The 15,071-nt window shown below is 48.4% G+C and overlaps 1 protein-coding gene across 3 annotated transcripts; it reads left to right on the top strand.

The window, feature by feature from the left end:
- Window positions 1-1,444: 1,444 nt before the first annotated feature.
- Window positions 1,445-13,271, top strand: LOC140897916 (uncharacterized). 3 transcript variants are annotated; one of them, XM_073311198.2, is made up of 3 exons: window positions 1,445-1,562; window positions 6,258-6,572; window positions 12,820-13,271. In XM_073311198.2, the coding sequence occupies exons 1-3, from the start codon at window positions 1,490-1,492 to the stop codon at window positions 13,257-13,259; spliced, it is 828 nt and encodes a 275-aa protein (XP_073167299.1). In that variant the 5' UTR covers window positions 1,445-1,489; the 3' UTR covers window positions 13,260-13,271. The 3 variants fall into 3 exon arrangements, with proteins under 3 accessions (XP_073167299.1, XP_073167302.1, XP_073167303.1); XM_073311201.2 differs by having other exon boundaries at window positions 1,448-1,562; window positions 6,258-6,568; XM_073311202.2 differs by having other exon boundaries at window positions 1,448-1,562; window positions 12,996-13,271.
- The last annotated feature ends 1,800 nt before the right edge of the window (window positions 13,272-15,071 follow it).

Genomic DNA, 15,071 nt, shown 5'->3' with positions numbered 1-15,071 from the left:
TCTGAAGGAAGGAAACTGAGGCAGGGGAGTGCTGCCTGCAGTGCCAAGCTTGGCCAGCAGGGGGTGCTGCAGAGCAGTTCTAGCTGATGCACAGACACTAGGTGCTGACCAGAAGCAGGTGCTTGTCGACTGTTGCCTTTTCCACTCCCAAGGGGCTTGGGGTGGGGGTCCCAGCTCTGTAGCTGATAGCCTTGCTGTTGCCATTGCTTCTGCAGGCTGAGCAGAGACAGGGGAGCTGATGCTGCTCTGGGCTTGCCAGGGAGGGGGTGGGGGGAGAAGGGGTTCCCTGGCCTGCCTTGCTCTGGGGAGCGTTGGACTCTCCCTTCCTGCTCTCTCTCCCCACCCCTGCCTGATTCCCTCTCTTGTCTCTCCGTGCCCCCCCTATAAGGTTGGGGCTCTAATGCAGGCAGGGCTGGGGTTTGCGCTGGTGCAGCTCATCCCAGTGTATTGAGGCTTCACCTGTCTACACTAGGCTTTTACGCTGGGGCAGCTATGGCTGTGGCTGGCCAGTGCACTGGCTGAAATCCCCAGGGTGGCCAGTGTCTTAGCTGAAAGCATGGGACTGGTTCTCCCCTGGCTTACCTCTAGGGCAGCTGTTTACACGGGGTGGCCGGCTCTCAGCACAGCTGGTGTATTTGATGTCTAGCTGTGTCAGTTAACCCGAGCACACCCGTAGGGGCAGCCAAATAAGTACATTAAAATCAGTGATACTTTAGACTCATGAAGCCATTTCCCAAGAGACATCCCTGGACAATAGAACAAAGACAGAGCCTTTAGACTCATTGTGATAATTAGGCAGTATAGCTTTCCCTCTTCGTCCTAACTTCCTTTTCAACTGTGAACTTCCCTTGCAAAGTTTTGTGTGTGTGAGTTACAAGTGCCAAGAGTTATAAGTCCTCTGACACTTTCCCCACAGCTCAAACTGGTTTTGAGCTATGACTCACTTAAAAAAAAAAATCAAGTTAGACATTTTTTTAACACAGCCTGGGTTCATTGTTCCTGTTTGTCTCCTGATCGCTTTGATTTGCTTCCGACTTCTCAGACAAGTATGACGCAGGCATGAGAAACTTCAAGAAGTTTGTGGGTAGGGGGATGAAACTGGAGGGCTGAGGTCAAAATCAAGCTAGCAAAGCCATAGCCAGCTTTTTCTACTTGCAACAAAGCTGCAACATTCGGGGGAGCGGGGTGTGTGTCGGGGGGGTTGGGGGCGGGTTAAGTGCCCGAATCCTTTACAATCCTCTAGTAAAGCTAAAATCTTGACCGCCTCAGGAAGCAAAGCATGGCTCGGAAAACTCTCATCCCATTGCAAAGCGGTTCCAGAGTTGTTAAATTAATCTCTAGCCCGCTCTGTTGATCGTCTGGTGGAACTGCCCATGCCCCGTTTACACCACCAGTTTACTGCGCTTTCGTAGAGTCAGGTGATAGTGGGCTGGACTTAGCTTCTGGTGAAGTTGCTGCTGATCTCACCCGTTCCTTTTGCGCCTCTGCCATGCCATGGGTCCGGGTGTTTCTGGGGCTCTTCCTTCTAGGCCGCCCGTCTGGGTTTTTGGACGACACATCAGGTAAGAGATTCCACCTCCCCTCCGGACTGTTCAGTGGGGCTGGAGTCCAAAGCAGAAAAGGGGAGGGGGCTGTGTGTTGTCCGGGGGTTAGAGAAGGTAGAGCTGGGGGGGGGGGGGTGCAGCTGCAGGGCCCATGTGTTCCCAACACCTCTGCATGCCCCTTTCTTCAGGCCCTGTCCCACCCAGGGGTGCTGGAACAATTTGTACCGTGAGGGGGCAGAGAGGCACTGAGCCAAACTGTAAACCCTGGATAGGATGGAAGCCGCTTCAGGCCGGTGGTCCTGCCCATGTCGATTTTACAGAAAATATTTGGGGGCTTTTTGGTCCAGTTATTTTATTTTTATTTGCAAATCCCCAGCTGCTGGCTGAACAGGTGACACTTAGAGACGCAGAGAAAAGGGAGAGAGGGAAGAGCCATGGAAAGAACATACAGAGGAGGGGGGAGAGGGATTATTTGGTAAAGTTTCTTTGAATGCAGTTTAGCAGCTGGAGACAGAGGATTGGCCAGCGCCTTGCATCCAGCCAGCCCCGCTTGATCACAAGCAGGGAATCCCCTGGCAAGCCCCAGGTTAGGGAACTGGGGGTGGGGCAGATTTGAAGCGGGTGTCTTCTCTAGCAGGGGGAGTGGACCTTGGGTTTTAAGGTCTCGTGCGGGTGGGGGAGCATGTCCTCACTGCAGAGTTAACTGGAGTTATGGACGCTGCGAGTTATAATCTGCTTGCAGAGATGTGCTGGGTAAATGCATGAGATGAAATCCGATCTGGTGCCGGCGTGATAGGTGTGCATGGCGTGATGGGGGTGTGTGTGTGTGAGAAGCTGCCCTTGTTAATTGCACGCTGCTCACTCATCGCAGGGAAACCCCAGCACCCACCTCTAGATCTTGCTGTGATCTACCTACAGGAAGGAGCAGGTGAATGTGACACCCCTTCATTCACTGTCTCAGGATCTTCCCAGGCCTTCCTCACCTCTGACTCCGCTCTCCCGGTTGATTGTTAGGGCTGAGCTCTGGCTCTTTGTCCGGACAAGCCCCAGCAGAAAATGCACAAGCCCCACGTGTGTAGAACGAATTGTAAGAAGTCTGGGGTCACATTCTTTTAGATCAAAACCCCCTTTGTTCTGCCACAGCAAGTATCTCAAACTCTTTTGTAGCAAGTTGTTCGTTTAAAATAATTTTGTTTAAGAAGAGTCCTACCTCTCTCAGAGCCAGCGTGTTAGGGGGCTTATTCCTTCACCCACTTACTTCCCTGGTCCTTCTCGCATGAACAGAGAGCAACAATACCCGAAGTCCAAAGGTGCAAACAATTCAATGTTTATTGGGGTGAACTTCCAGCAAGCATGATTCCAGTTTCCTTCCTTAGTATCCTCCTTCCCAGCTCTGACACCACAGAGCCTTACCTGTGTCCCTGTTCCCATTCCTACCCTTAGCCAAACATGATTCCAACTTCCTTACTCCCATTCCCTGTTCCCATTCCTACCCTGAGCCAAACATGATTCCAGTTTTCTTACCCCCATTCCCTGTTCCCATCTGCCTTACCCACATGCCCATGCCCACCCACACCCACTCACTTCCTCATTGACTACAGATTATATAGTAAAACTTGAGTTCTGCTTAGCTATACCTTAACCAATCATTTTCCTGAAATTTAACTAACCAATCCTAACATATTGTAACATGATTATGTAACCAATTATATCCCACCACCTTAATTAGTTTACACCCAGCAAAATTAATTATACAGCAGACAGGAACAATCACAGAACCAGAGAGATTATACAGACAAACAATAGCAAAGTGGGAACTATAATGACAGGACAATACAGAAGTGAGGATTTCACTTATCAATAGCTGGGATGTGAGTTCTTGCCAGACAGGATGCTATCAAACTAAGTTTCCTTTTACATTTTCTAGGCACTTCCCTTTCTCTGGAGGTGATAGGAATACAATCCTGTCCTGATAGTGCCTAACAGCCCAATAGCACCTTATTTCAATGTGACTAGTTTGGAATGTGAGGAGGTGACCGGTCGCTTCCCAGCTTATGGCTGCCTCTGCTGCTTAGCCAAAGGCCTTAGCCTAAGAACAGGGCCACAAACTGTCACAGTAAGAGAAGGCCCTTACACCAGCAGACAGTGATTTTGATTCTTTCTTTTATACCTCTAGAACTAGCCAAGCGATAAGAATACACCTAAATTCTTAGAGTATAGGCCTTTACAGACAGGCCTGAATATCTATATCCTAACACAGTGTTGTTGATATTCCTGGAGATGTTTTGCTCAGTCATGGAATGTCGGGGGTTTAAAAAATGCCATGGTTTGCTAGGAAAAAGCTCTAAAAGTCTTGAGCAGGTTTTGCAAAATAATCCCCAGAGTTCGGCTCCTAGATCCAGGCATAAATGGGCAGCGCCCTGCAAATCTGCAGAGATCTGCTTCGTAGCTGTGGATCGTGTGCAGAAACAAATTTTGTACCCGCACAGGGCTCTATAAACATGGCCTGATGCACAAGAGTGTGAGACCCTCTAGCTCTAACTGCAGCTGCTGAAGGCCTGGCACTTCAGTGTCATTACAGGACCAAGAATGAACGGAAAGACACAAGAATGATTGCATTACACGCTTCCCGTTGTACCGCCCTACAGCAGAATCCCATGAAGTGCAATGGGTGGGGAGTGGAGGGTTGTCAAGGGGAGAGGTATCTTCAGGCACAAGACCACTGATGTTCCTGGGGTACCCATGGCCTCTACCTCCACAGGGGGAAGAGCTAAAGAGCCTAACGATGCATTAATTAGAGGATTCCCTACAATTAGTTCCCTGTGACTTAGGCAAATATTCCTCATTCCCACTGTTGGCAACTCCCCTGATTTTTGTCATGCATCTCACGGTATTTGGTGTTTGATTTTCTAAAAGCCCCAGAGCCTGGAGTCCTGTGACAAGCACATCCATTTATTTAAACCAAAATATGGGGTTTATGTAGGAAGACTTGAAAAAAGTGACTTCCCCTGCTCCCTTCTCTCCCCCGACTCCCCTGAGGCTCAAAACTCAAAAGATGAAAAAGCAGACCCCACCACAAATTTATTATTTTAAAATATTTCATGATTTTTAAGGCAACCTGCTGATATTTGAAGGCTGTGAGTTGGCAAAACTCTGCAAGATACAATAAAGTGGCATTCCAAGAGGACAGAGTTAAGGTTATATGGGGGAACCGGCACCTATAACTGAGCTCCTCCTGGTTAGCAGAGCTCTGTGGTTTGTTTTCTCCTGTAGTGCTAAGATTCTTTCCTAGTGTTACATGGGGAAGATCTTAGCTGAGCATTTCCTGGTTCTCTAACAGCTGAGTTTGGGGCAGTGACATCCCAGAAGGGCCTGGGGAGCAGAACTGCCTGTTGGTCAGCAAAAACAGGGTGGATTTGATTTAAAGCTCGATTTAATCATGGATTTCTACATAAAAGTGTATTGTTGGTTGTTATAACCTTAATACATGTTCTTCACAACTCAGATAGATGTAGGTTTCATTTTTGAAAGGTACACACTATACATTTGTAAACAGTGATTTATTCTGAAAACTTTTCAGATTAGTTTTACAGCTGTATGAGAAAATGAATGATTGTTTGGTTATTTCATTTACCCAAGGTTATTGACACAGATAGTTCCCCTCCCAATGACTTCATAAATATCTCCAATTCAACAGGTTAATTGTTAATATTTGGAGGATTTTCTTGCCAGGCTGTAATAGGAGGAGAACATCACCAGGCAGACATTTAAATTGTTTTATTTAATAAAACAACAACATTAAGTATTCTGGATTTTTTTCTTCAACAGCAAACATATAATATTTCAACAAAACACACGTCCCTCCCTTCTCACATTTATCTCCAGACTTATCCTTGTCCAGATCTATTCCGCCCCCAACAATCTTCTATTCATTGAACTTTTTGAAACTTTGCACTTTGAGAGAGAGGGAAGGGATTGACTCTGTACACAAATTTGCAGAGGGACAATAGAGGTGAGGTCTGTTATTTCTCACCTCTCTATATTATTTTAAAACATTTTGGCTGTTAACAAGCATGTTACCTCTGGAGACACAAAGCCACAGTTTGAGAACTGGGAAACTAAGCATCTCTGATGGGATCTTCTAGACTGAGCACTGAGTCCCATTGGGTAGATGGAAAGATTAACCTAAATAATCTATACAGAAGCCTGTGGAATCCCATAAAATTGGGTCCCTAATCCATCAACTATTGGAACTCATGTACAAAACTTTTCTTAAACATTTCATGAATATATTGTCTCATACTATAGAATTAGAATTTATAATCCCTATTCCAGTATAGCTCAAAGATCTCTCATCATGGATCTTAATTAAAACTATCTTTAGATTGCTTTTTGAGGGGCAAAAGTCATTTTATCAAAAATCCAATTTTTTTGATTTTTTTTAATCATTGATTTTTATCCACCCTGGTTGCAAGTGAATAGCAAAGCTGGTCCCAGCAGGGAGCCAGAGTGTCCAAAATTCATAGCTGGTAGGAGAGCCTCTCTGTGAGCATCTACAAAGCATCGCACTGAAACAGTGACTGGTTGAACGATTTATTGTAAGGGACGCCCTTTCGCAGACCCTTTCCCTTTATTGTCTCCCACCCCCCACGTCAGTCCCTGACCCAGGATTGCCAAGCCAAACTAAAATACTACTTGCTTGAAATCTCACAGCTCGCGAAGATTGTCTGATTGTCCACGTGGCTGAGCCCGAAGGCAGCTCTGTGAACACCTCCATACCGAATGCCAGCTCCATTTCAGAGACGTCTTTCTTCGTGCAGAAATATAACACCTCCAGTTCGTGGGAAGATGTCATTTACTCCTCTAATGAGGGCTCCCAAACAGTCCTCAGTTCCTTCAAGGAGACACTCTCCTTTTCTGGTGGATACTTCAAGATGGAGAACGTGAGCAAAGGGGCTGAAGGAGTTTACAGGATTCAAGATGAAATGTACAGGAAGTGTGTGGCTGTCGTAAACTTTACCGTGGTGGGTAAGTTGTGCACTCAGTGACCCCAGAAAAAACTCTGCTCCCCTTGCACTTCTCAGGCCGTGTAAAGCCTGTGGAAACATCCTATAAACTCCCAGAATATGGAAGACGCCAGCAGACATTGAGCTGGGAGAGCCATCTCCTCTGCAGCCCCAGCCCAAGGGGCATGTCATGTGGGAATGCGTGAGGAGAGGAACTAGCCAGACCACAATGCACTCTGGCTATTCTCAGTGGATGGATGGTCCCTGAGGGCCCCCTGCCAGCCGGGGCACACTAGAGCAGCCCCCAGGCTGCCATAACCAATGACGGGACTGGCATTAGAGCTAGGGCAAAGAACCAGGAAGGTGTAAATCCTGTTGTGCCAGAGCAGGAGCCTTGTCTACACTCGGCCCACCGATGTTCCGACCACTGACTCTAGTAACAATGAACGTTTTTTGCAAACATGGTCAGCTAGTGACTTGGCCGCCCTGGGGAGGCTAGTCCCTGGCCACTTCCCTTGTGCCCAAGGCCCCACCCCTCCCCTTCTGCCCCCTTGCCCCTGCAGGAGCCCAAAGCACTCCCACCGCAAGGCCCCAGGCCCGGCGCTCCGGGCATCGCAGTTGCTGCGTCCCTAGGCCTGGCACTCAGGGTGGCTGGTGCTGGGGGCGTGCTGCCCGGAGTCCCTGCGGGAGGCAGGCCAGCCAGCCCCAGCCAGGGTAGAGCGCTGGGAACAGCAGGAGGGGGCCTGGCCTGGGGGCAGAGCGTGGGCAGGGCCATGGTAGGCTGTCTGGGGAATCACAGGCTCCCCCTGCCTACGATACCTGCCGTCCATATTTGCAAAGTTTCTGCAGTGCAGGCAAGGTTTAAAGCATCCCAAGGGCTCGCAGGGAAAGTGGCATGTGTTGTATAGGCCACGGGGTGACTTTTATTTTTATGGTGGCTAGCAAGTCTTTTGTTCATCAGGCTGCTCGTTAACATACCGCTGGCTCTGTCTGACTGCGGGATCAGGAGCAAACTTTCATGAAGGGTCTGCGCTGAAATCCCTAGGAAATACGTGGTATGCCGTGATCTGTTTTATCTCTGGCCACTGTCATCCTAGTCTCTGAGGCCCAGATCTTCAAAGATCAACAGGAATCGGATGCCTAAATACCTTGGAGGATCTGGGCCTAAGGGCCAGATTGTCAGAGATATTTAGGCACCTAAAGCTGCAAATAGGCATGTAGGGGAATTTTCAAAAGCACGCAGCTGCCTAACTTCTCATTGAAGATGGTAGTTAATGACTTTTGAAAATCCCATTAGTGACCTACCTGCATCTTCAGGAATGCAAATACCTTTGAGTATCTGGCCCTAGATAGAATAATAGAATATCAGGGTTGGAAGGGACCTCAGGAGGTCATCTAGTCCACCCCCCTGCTCAAAGCAGGACCAGTCCCCAATTTCTGCCCCAGATCCCTAAATGGCCCCCTCAAGGATTGAACTCACAACCCTGGGTTTAGCAGGCCAATGCTCAAACCACTGAGCTATCCCTCCCCCCAAATAATCAAAGGGCTCCGGGGCAGAGGCTGGAATTGAACCAGGCACTTCTGGCCCCTAGATCAGCACCTCCCCCTTAGGCCAACTTCTGCAGTGCAGGCAAGAAGAGGAGAATCAGGCACATGGTATACGGAGCCCTCTCCAACACTTTCCTCCTTATTGTCTGGTTCCAGAGCCCAGCTCATTCCCACCTACTGTGTCTGGGACCTCCGGTACTGAGGAGGAAGCTCGTGATGAGGCCAAAGGGGATGGGAAGTAGCTTGTGATGGGAGATTTCCTTCCCCAGTAGCCTCTCTCCTCCCTGCCTGTATTTCACATGCCCGTCCCAGCTCCCACTGAGGTCAGTGTGAGCTTGAGGGCAGCATCCAGTTGCTCCGGATCTTCTCAGACTGCCTGATGGCTTGTGCCACAATTGACCAAAAATGGACCACAGGGAGCTGGCACAGCAGAGTTGGCTACGGCCAAGGACAAGCCCTTGGCTGATTGAGGAGCCCTGTTTGGGGCCTCCCAACGCGAGTGCAGAGTGTCAATTAAGGGGATGAGTTCAGGGGCAAAAAACTGTGATCCCCAAAAACCAGCATGCTCTGGGGGGAGCCACCTATGCTAGCCAAGGGGAGATGTCGATGACAGGGGTATGTCCTAAGCCCTGCCCCTCTCTGTGTTCGATGCTTGTGGCTTGTGATCCAGGGAAACCCCTCTCTTGCAGTCAGGTGATTTAGATGCTGTTTAAGTCGTATCTTGCAGGAATAAGTTAGGTACTTGACTTGCTCCATGCAAAATGGCAGAGGAGCTGTCCTAACCCAGCCCTGTGGTCAGAGCACTCAGCTGGGACAGCCCCGTTCAAATTCTCCATCATTAAAAGAAGTCAGTCCCTTCCTCTTAATGATCTCAGACAGGCAACTCGTGTTTGTCTGGGTTCAGTGAGGGAGTTGCTTAGGCACTGTCAAATAATTACTTAACAGTCCAATTAATCTAAGTATTATACTGAACGGGTTTCTGGAATTTGTAACCGGTTTAGCAAGGTCATTCCATGACAGGCTGGTGCACCTGTTAAAAGAAACAGGGGCTAGGCGGAAGTAAGCAGCAGCATCAGAAAAACGTTTGTCAACCCTTCAGTTTTCTTCAAGTTGCAAGGAGAGAGGCTTGTAGACGGCCTAGAGAAGAACTCGCTTTGCATGCGGATTCTGTCGGTGTTTAAGCAGAGGGGGTGTATTCGGCCAAGGGAGGAGGTGGGAAGGAACCTGCTTTACGGCTCAGGCTCTGTCTGCACTTAAAACACTGCAGCTGCTGCAGCCCTTCAGTACAGACGCTTCCCACAGCAGCGGGACTCCGAGTCCAGCGCTCTAGGCCTCGCTGCCTCCATTCGTCCCAGCTCTCACGCACCTCTTCTCACTCCCCCTGACGTCACGGCGAGCTGGGCATGCACAAGGGTCAGGCCTAGTGCCTGTCACCAGGATGGCGTTCCTGACCCTGAACTCCCTTTGTTGTCCCCTGAGAGCTTGTGCTTGCTTACATCTCCATCCCGCAAGGCTGTGCTTGTCAGTCAGTGACTCCTTGCACTGGTGAGGTCATATCCTGCCTGCAGCTCCTTGGCCCTGCTACTGCGGTACTTTCTCCGCTCTCCCGACCGCAACCTGGGTGGAATTCCCCCTCCCGGCCTCTTGGCCCACTCCCACCTCCTTCCTTGTTGCGTGGAACATTGCATCCCAATGACTCCAAGAAAGAGAGCTTGGAGTCATTGTGGCTAGTTCTCTGAAAACACCCACTCCATGTGCAGCAGCAGTCAAAAAAGCGAACGATGTTGGGAATCATTAGGAAAGGGGATAGATAATAAGACCGAAAATATCCTATTGCCTATAGAAATCCATGATACGCCCACGTCTTGAATACTTGAACTCTCCTGTGCCAGGAAACCTGAAACCAGTTGGACACTGGTTAGGTTACTGGTGTGTTGAGACCACAGCCTCTATAGAAATCCACGGTATGCCCACATCTTGAATACTGCGTGCAGTGGTCGCCCCATCTCCAAAAAGATATATTGGAATTGGAAAAGGTACAGAAAAGGATGACAAAAATGATTAGGGACGTGGAACAGCTTCTGTATGAGGAGAGATTAATAAGACTGGGGACTTTTCACCTTGGAAAAGAGATGACTAATGGGGGATAAGATAGAGGTGTATAAAATCATGACTGATGTGGAGAAAGTAAATAAGGAAGTGTTGTTTACTCTCTCATAACACAAGAACCAGGGGTCACCCAATGAAATGAATAGGCAGCAGGTTTAAAACAAACAAAAGGAAGTATTTCTTCACACAATGCAGAGTCAACCTGTGGAACTCCTTGCCAGAGAATGTTGTGAAGGCCAAGACTATAACAGGGTTCAAAAAAGAACTAGATAAGTTCATGGAACTTATGGAACAGGTCCGTCAACTGCTATTAGCTAGCATGGGCAGAGATGGTTTCCCTAGTCTATATTTGCCAGAAGCTGGGAATGGGAGACGGGATGGATCACTTGATTACCAGAGCTCCTGTGATTCTGGGGTTGTTTTTTTAAATCTCTCCACAGTTTTGGCTGCAATTGAAACTTCTAGTTAAAGCGAACAGTGTGGGGGACTGGACTCTCTGTTGCCTTGCACTTTGTGTCACCTTTACACTGATGCAAAGTGAGCAAGAAATACCAAAAGAACTGCAGGCACTAGTGTAAATGACACACACTAGGATCAGGGTCAGGCTGGACTGGGGCCCAGAACTCTTCCCTCACCCACCCATCACAGCACAAGGAGTTTGATCCTGGGCCTCATGCCACTGCCCATAAGGGGCAGCTTAGAAATTCTTAGGTAGCACAAAGCTGGTGTGTCTCCCTGTGTCACCTGCCTCCTCCCAATCTTTAGTCTGGGGACGTGGTGTGGTAGCAAAGAGTGTGGTGCATAATGCTGACTCAGAACGGCTGCCACGACAGCCAGTGTAACTTAGAGCAGCCTCAGCGGCGCTCTACGTTTTATGCCAGGTGCTATTTCAGGCACCAGCCAGCCGAAGCTTGGGGGAACAAACTCAAAGCCCAGATGTCACCGTTATTAAGCAAATTATTTTTTTCTCTTTGCTATTTAAAAATAATGAGATGCAAAATCAATATTAGCGCAGCATTAATGTTGTATGGTTTGGACACACAAGTTAAGTTTCCTATGACAACACGAACTTGATCAACTTGCATGTGTGTAGTATATTTTTCCTCTTCCTGTTTTTCTTGTTGCATTTTAAAATTTCCCACCCAGGGTTCTTTGTGGCATTTAATGCGGCTTGTATTAAATGCCACAAACCCAAACTTACAGGAATGGGCCAGAACTTGACAGCTTACAGGAGTGGCCGCTGCAGGGATCGGGGCTGATTTTAGAGGGCACAATTTTCAAAAGCACCAAAGTGACTTAAGTGCACTTGGAAATTTTACCTCCGCAGGGCATTTCAGGCTGCTGTCCTGTCTGGTCCAGCCCAGGGGACAATATCTGATGCTTCCAGGGAAAGCAAGAACCCGCTGTAACATACATGGCTAGTTTTACCATGCTGTAAATGCAGGTGGGGAATTAATTACTGACCTCTGTGGCATTCAGACTATGTCCTGAAGCATGGGATTGGGCCAGAGGGACAGCTAGTGCTGGCCACAGTGTCCAGGGTCTCTTGGAGTGGGAAGTTCCTTGGAGAATTCCACTGGGTGGGAGACTCAGCTGTGAAGGAAGAGGGCGGGCAGGAGCATCTCATAAACCCAAGATTGGAATAACTGAAGTAATGTTCCTTTTGCACAGAGCCTCAGCTCCTTGGAACCTCTGCAAACGCTTTAGCCACGTGTTTAACTCCATCCGTAGGAGTAGCCTTGGATGGCAGTGGGAGGGCTCAGGTGCGTACGTGTTTGCAGGATGGGCGCTCAGGGCAGTCCCTGACGCCAGGGCAAAGTGGATGTGAAGTACCGCTGTCTGGATTTGGGAGCCTGCCTGCACACCGAACTTACTAGGCGCTGGGTGCATGACTGCAAGGTGCTGGGCCGGGGAAAATCAGCCCTGGGTGGTTATTTTGAGTAGCAAACCAGAGCCACTTCTGGGGTCTTTCAGCTTCTAATGCCCTTTCTCTTCTGCAGCTGGATTTCAGCGTATGATAAAATCCCTCTCAATGCCAAGTCAGTGTCATAAATCACTGCACTGGGTGCAGGAATCAGTAGGCGACGTTCTCTGGCCTGGGTTATGCCAGGGCTCAGACTAAATTATTGTTCCCAAAGCTTTTAAAAGCTGAGCCCCCTCCTCAAGGCAAAGAAACCAATTGTGCCCCTCACCCGTCAGCAATGTGTTAGCAACCCCACCCCCCATTTTCCTGTATACATCTTCAAATCCCACCATGGATAGCCCTTCCCCACTCTTCAGGAGACACTGGAGTAGATGATCCTAACCGTCCCCTCTAACCTTAAGACCTGAGGGACCCCATCTGGAGCATCTTAAAAATCCCAGTTCCCAGACTCTGGAACAGGGGCTGCTTTGCCGGGCTCACCTTTCTCCCTCCGTCAGGTTGGCCGATGGGGGCAATGAGCCTGGAGATCTCATTCCCGCTGCTCTGAGTGCTGCCCATGTGCACACGACCCAACTCAGCTCTTACTGTATCCCAGGAACGTCTTCATCTTCTGGGATCCTCATGGCAGCTGTGGGATGATTTAATTAAGTCCCTTAGTCATGGGGCCTTTCTCTCGCTTTTGTTTCAGAGCCAGCGTCCTGGAGTCGTCTCCTGGTGCTTGGAGTGATGGCAGTGGTGGGGGTGGTGGGGGTGGTGGGGGTGCTAGTCTCACTATACCTATGTGGGTTTTGGAAAGGTAGGGGGAAAGCGTTTGCCTACTCGCAACTCGTCTTCTGGAAGGTGCTGACTCATCCCTCCCCGCAGCCTGGAAGTCCGCAGGATTCACAGGAATCTGAGCTCCCCGCAGTGTGTGACAGGGACGGGGACCAGGCCCAGGGAACCAGAAACAGGAATCGAGACCCAGCCCTGGAGAATGGGGAAGGAGACCTGCTCATGGAGGACAGACGCTTCACCCTGGAACCCAGAGAAAGGGGTCCATTAGGTGGGGACACGGGTGTGGCCCAGGAAACTGGAGTAGCATTGCCAGTCCTCCAGGATGACCGGGAGTCTGCAGGAATTAAAGATTAATTTTTAATTAAAGATTTTGTCATGTGATAAAATATTCAGGAATCCGGCCAATTAAAATTGGCAACCATAAACCGGAGAGGGGGGAGGGACCCAGTAAAGGGAGACAGACTTGGGCTGGGGAACTAGAAGAGCTGATCCCTCTTACAATGCCCCTCAATGGTGGGGACTAGACTGGGCAAAACTTTTCATCTAAACCTATTTTAGATTCAGCAGTTTGCAAATTCCTATCCGGTCTGCTGAATTGTTCACGTCCAGACCCTCCCCCCAGTTCTTAAAAAGTCAAAGCATTTCGTTTAGATGCTTTCCAAACAAACCATTTTGATTTTTCAGTTTGAAACCATTTTTTGTTTAAAAACATCCTTTAGTTTTATTTTAAAAATTCAAAAAGTTACAACCCTTGAAATGTTCCTGGGTTTTTGTTTTCGTTTTTTAAAGCTTTTTGGTTCATCAAAAATTTGGAAAAAATTTAGTTTTGTTCAACCTGAAACCAGTTTTTTTCCATCTCTTTTTTGGAGTTGTCAGCAACCAAAAAATTCTGTTTGCCCAGCTGTAGGGGCGGGTGAGGATTTTAGCGGTTATATTGTGGGTCTCTGAGTCTCCTTGTTGCTCAAAGTTTTCTTACCGTAAAAAATTTATTTGAGATGAGGGCAGGATGGGCAAAAGCTTCCTAAAAGTGTGTGTGGGGGTCTGCTGGCACCCAAACTGTTGCCCAGCCCCTGTGCCACCCCTTCTCCTCGAGGTCCAGCCCCCTCAAACCGCCCCTTTCCGAGGCGCTCCCCCGTGCTGCCTTTCTCCCTGAGCTCCCACTTCACGCCCCCCCTTCCCCCAAAAACACTGCACCCCCGCCGCTCCCTTCTCTCCCCCCTCATCCAGTTGCTCACACTTATGGCCAGTAAAAAGTGGTGGGCCCTGGTCTCCCCTGTTCCGGCACCCCTGGCTGAGAGTGGGAGAGGATGAAGAACTCCTTTCAAATATAACTCCCCCCCACCTCACAAAAGCACAATTTCCCAGCAACAGCAAAACATGCACCTAACCAACCCGGGCCAGTCACGCTGTGTTGTGTGTGACATTCCCGTCCTGGGGCGGTTTATGTCTTTGAGAATGTGAACCCTGCAGGCCTGGGTGTTTCTCTACGTAATGTGACCTCAGTGCTCCTGAGGAGAGCCGTTGTTTGTAAATGTTTCAGTAGCAGACATATTTATCATTCATGGACAGACAGACATTTATTCATAATTAGAACTGGTCAAAAATAGTAGGGGGGGAGAGGGTCATGAAAATTGAAGAAGAAACCACTCTCCCCCCCCTCAATATTCTTCAAACTTATTTGCAAATGTTTTTAATGATCAAATTTTTGTTTAGTTTTGGTGGGAAAAATGCCACGTTCTCTCTCAAGTGGGCAGAGAAATCCAAAATGTTTTTTTTTAAACAGGAACTTTTTTTAAATGATCACTGTAATCCCAAGTGGCATTTTTAGTTAAAAGGTTGTATTGTGAGTGTAAAACCATTTTGAACCAGCTCTATTACTGTATAACAAGATGAGTTTATTTTTCATGCTGCATTGTTTGGGCCAAGTTCCAAGTGGTATTTCAGTTTTTGCCCAGCTCTTCTCTTCTTGTGTCTGCCCCTCTCATAAGCTGTGGCCTTAATCTTGGCCCTGGAAACATTTACGTGCATGTTTAACTTTAATGACTGCTGTGAATAATTCCATTTCAATGGGACAACTCTGAGGTCGGGTTTAGGCTACGGCCCTATATCAGTGTAACTATGTCATTTATTTAATTTTCTTTCTTTTATATGTGAAAGTTCTTGAGA

The sequence above is a fragment of the Lepidochelys kempii genome, chromosome 14 (genome assembly GCF_965140285.1).
Source record: "Lepidochelys kempii isolate rLepKem1 chromosome 14, rLepKem1.hap1, whole genome shotgun sequence".
Taxonomy (NCBI): domain Eukaryota; kingdom Metazoa; phylum Chordata; order Testudines; family Cheloniidae; genus Lepidochelys; species Lepidochelys kempii.
Note: the sequence above shows the minus strand (reverse complement) of the source record. Positions and strands in the feature narration are given on the sequence as shown.

Excerpts from the sequence above, each read along its gene's own strand:
- LOC140897916 (XM_073311198.2), top strand. The coding sequence starts at position 1,490 with ATGCCATGGGTCCGGGTGTTTCTGGGGCTCTTCCTTCTAGGCCGCCCG. Across the intron at positions 1,563-6,257 it reads GTTTTTGGACGACACATCAG|CTCGCGAAGATTGTCTGATT; the intron begins GTAAGAGATTCC and ends GAAATCTCACAG. Across the intron at positions 6,573-12,819 it reads CGTAAACTTTACCGTGGTGG|AGCCAGCGTCCTGGAGTCGT; the intron begins GTAAGTTGTGCA and ends CTTTTGTTTCAG.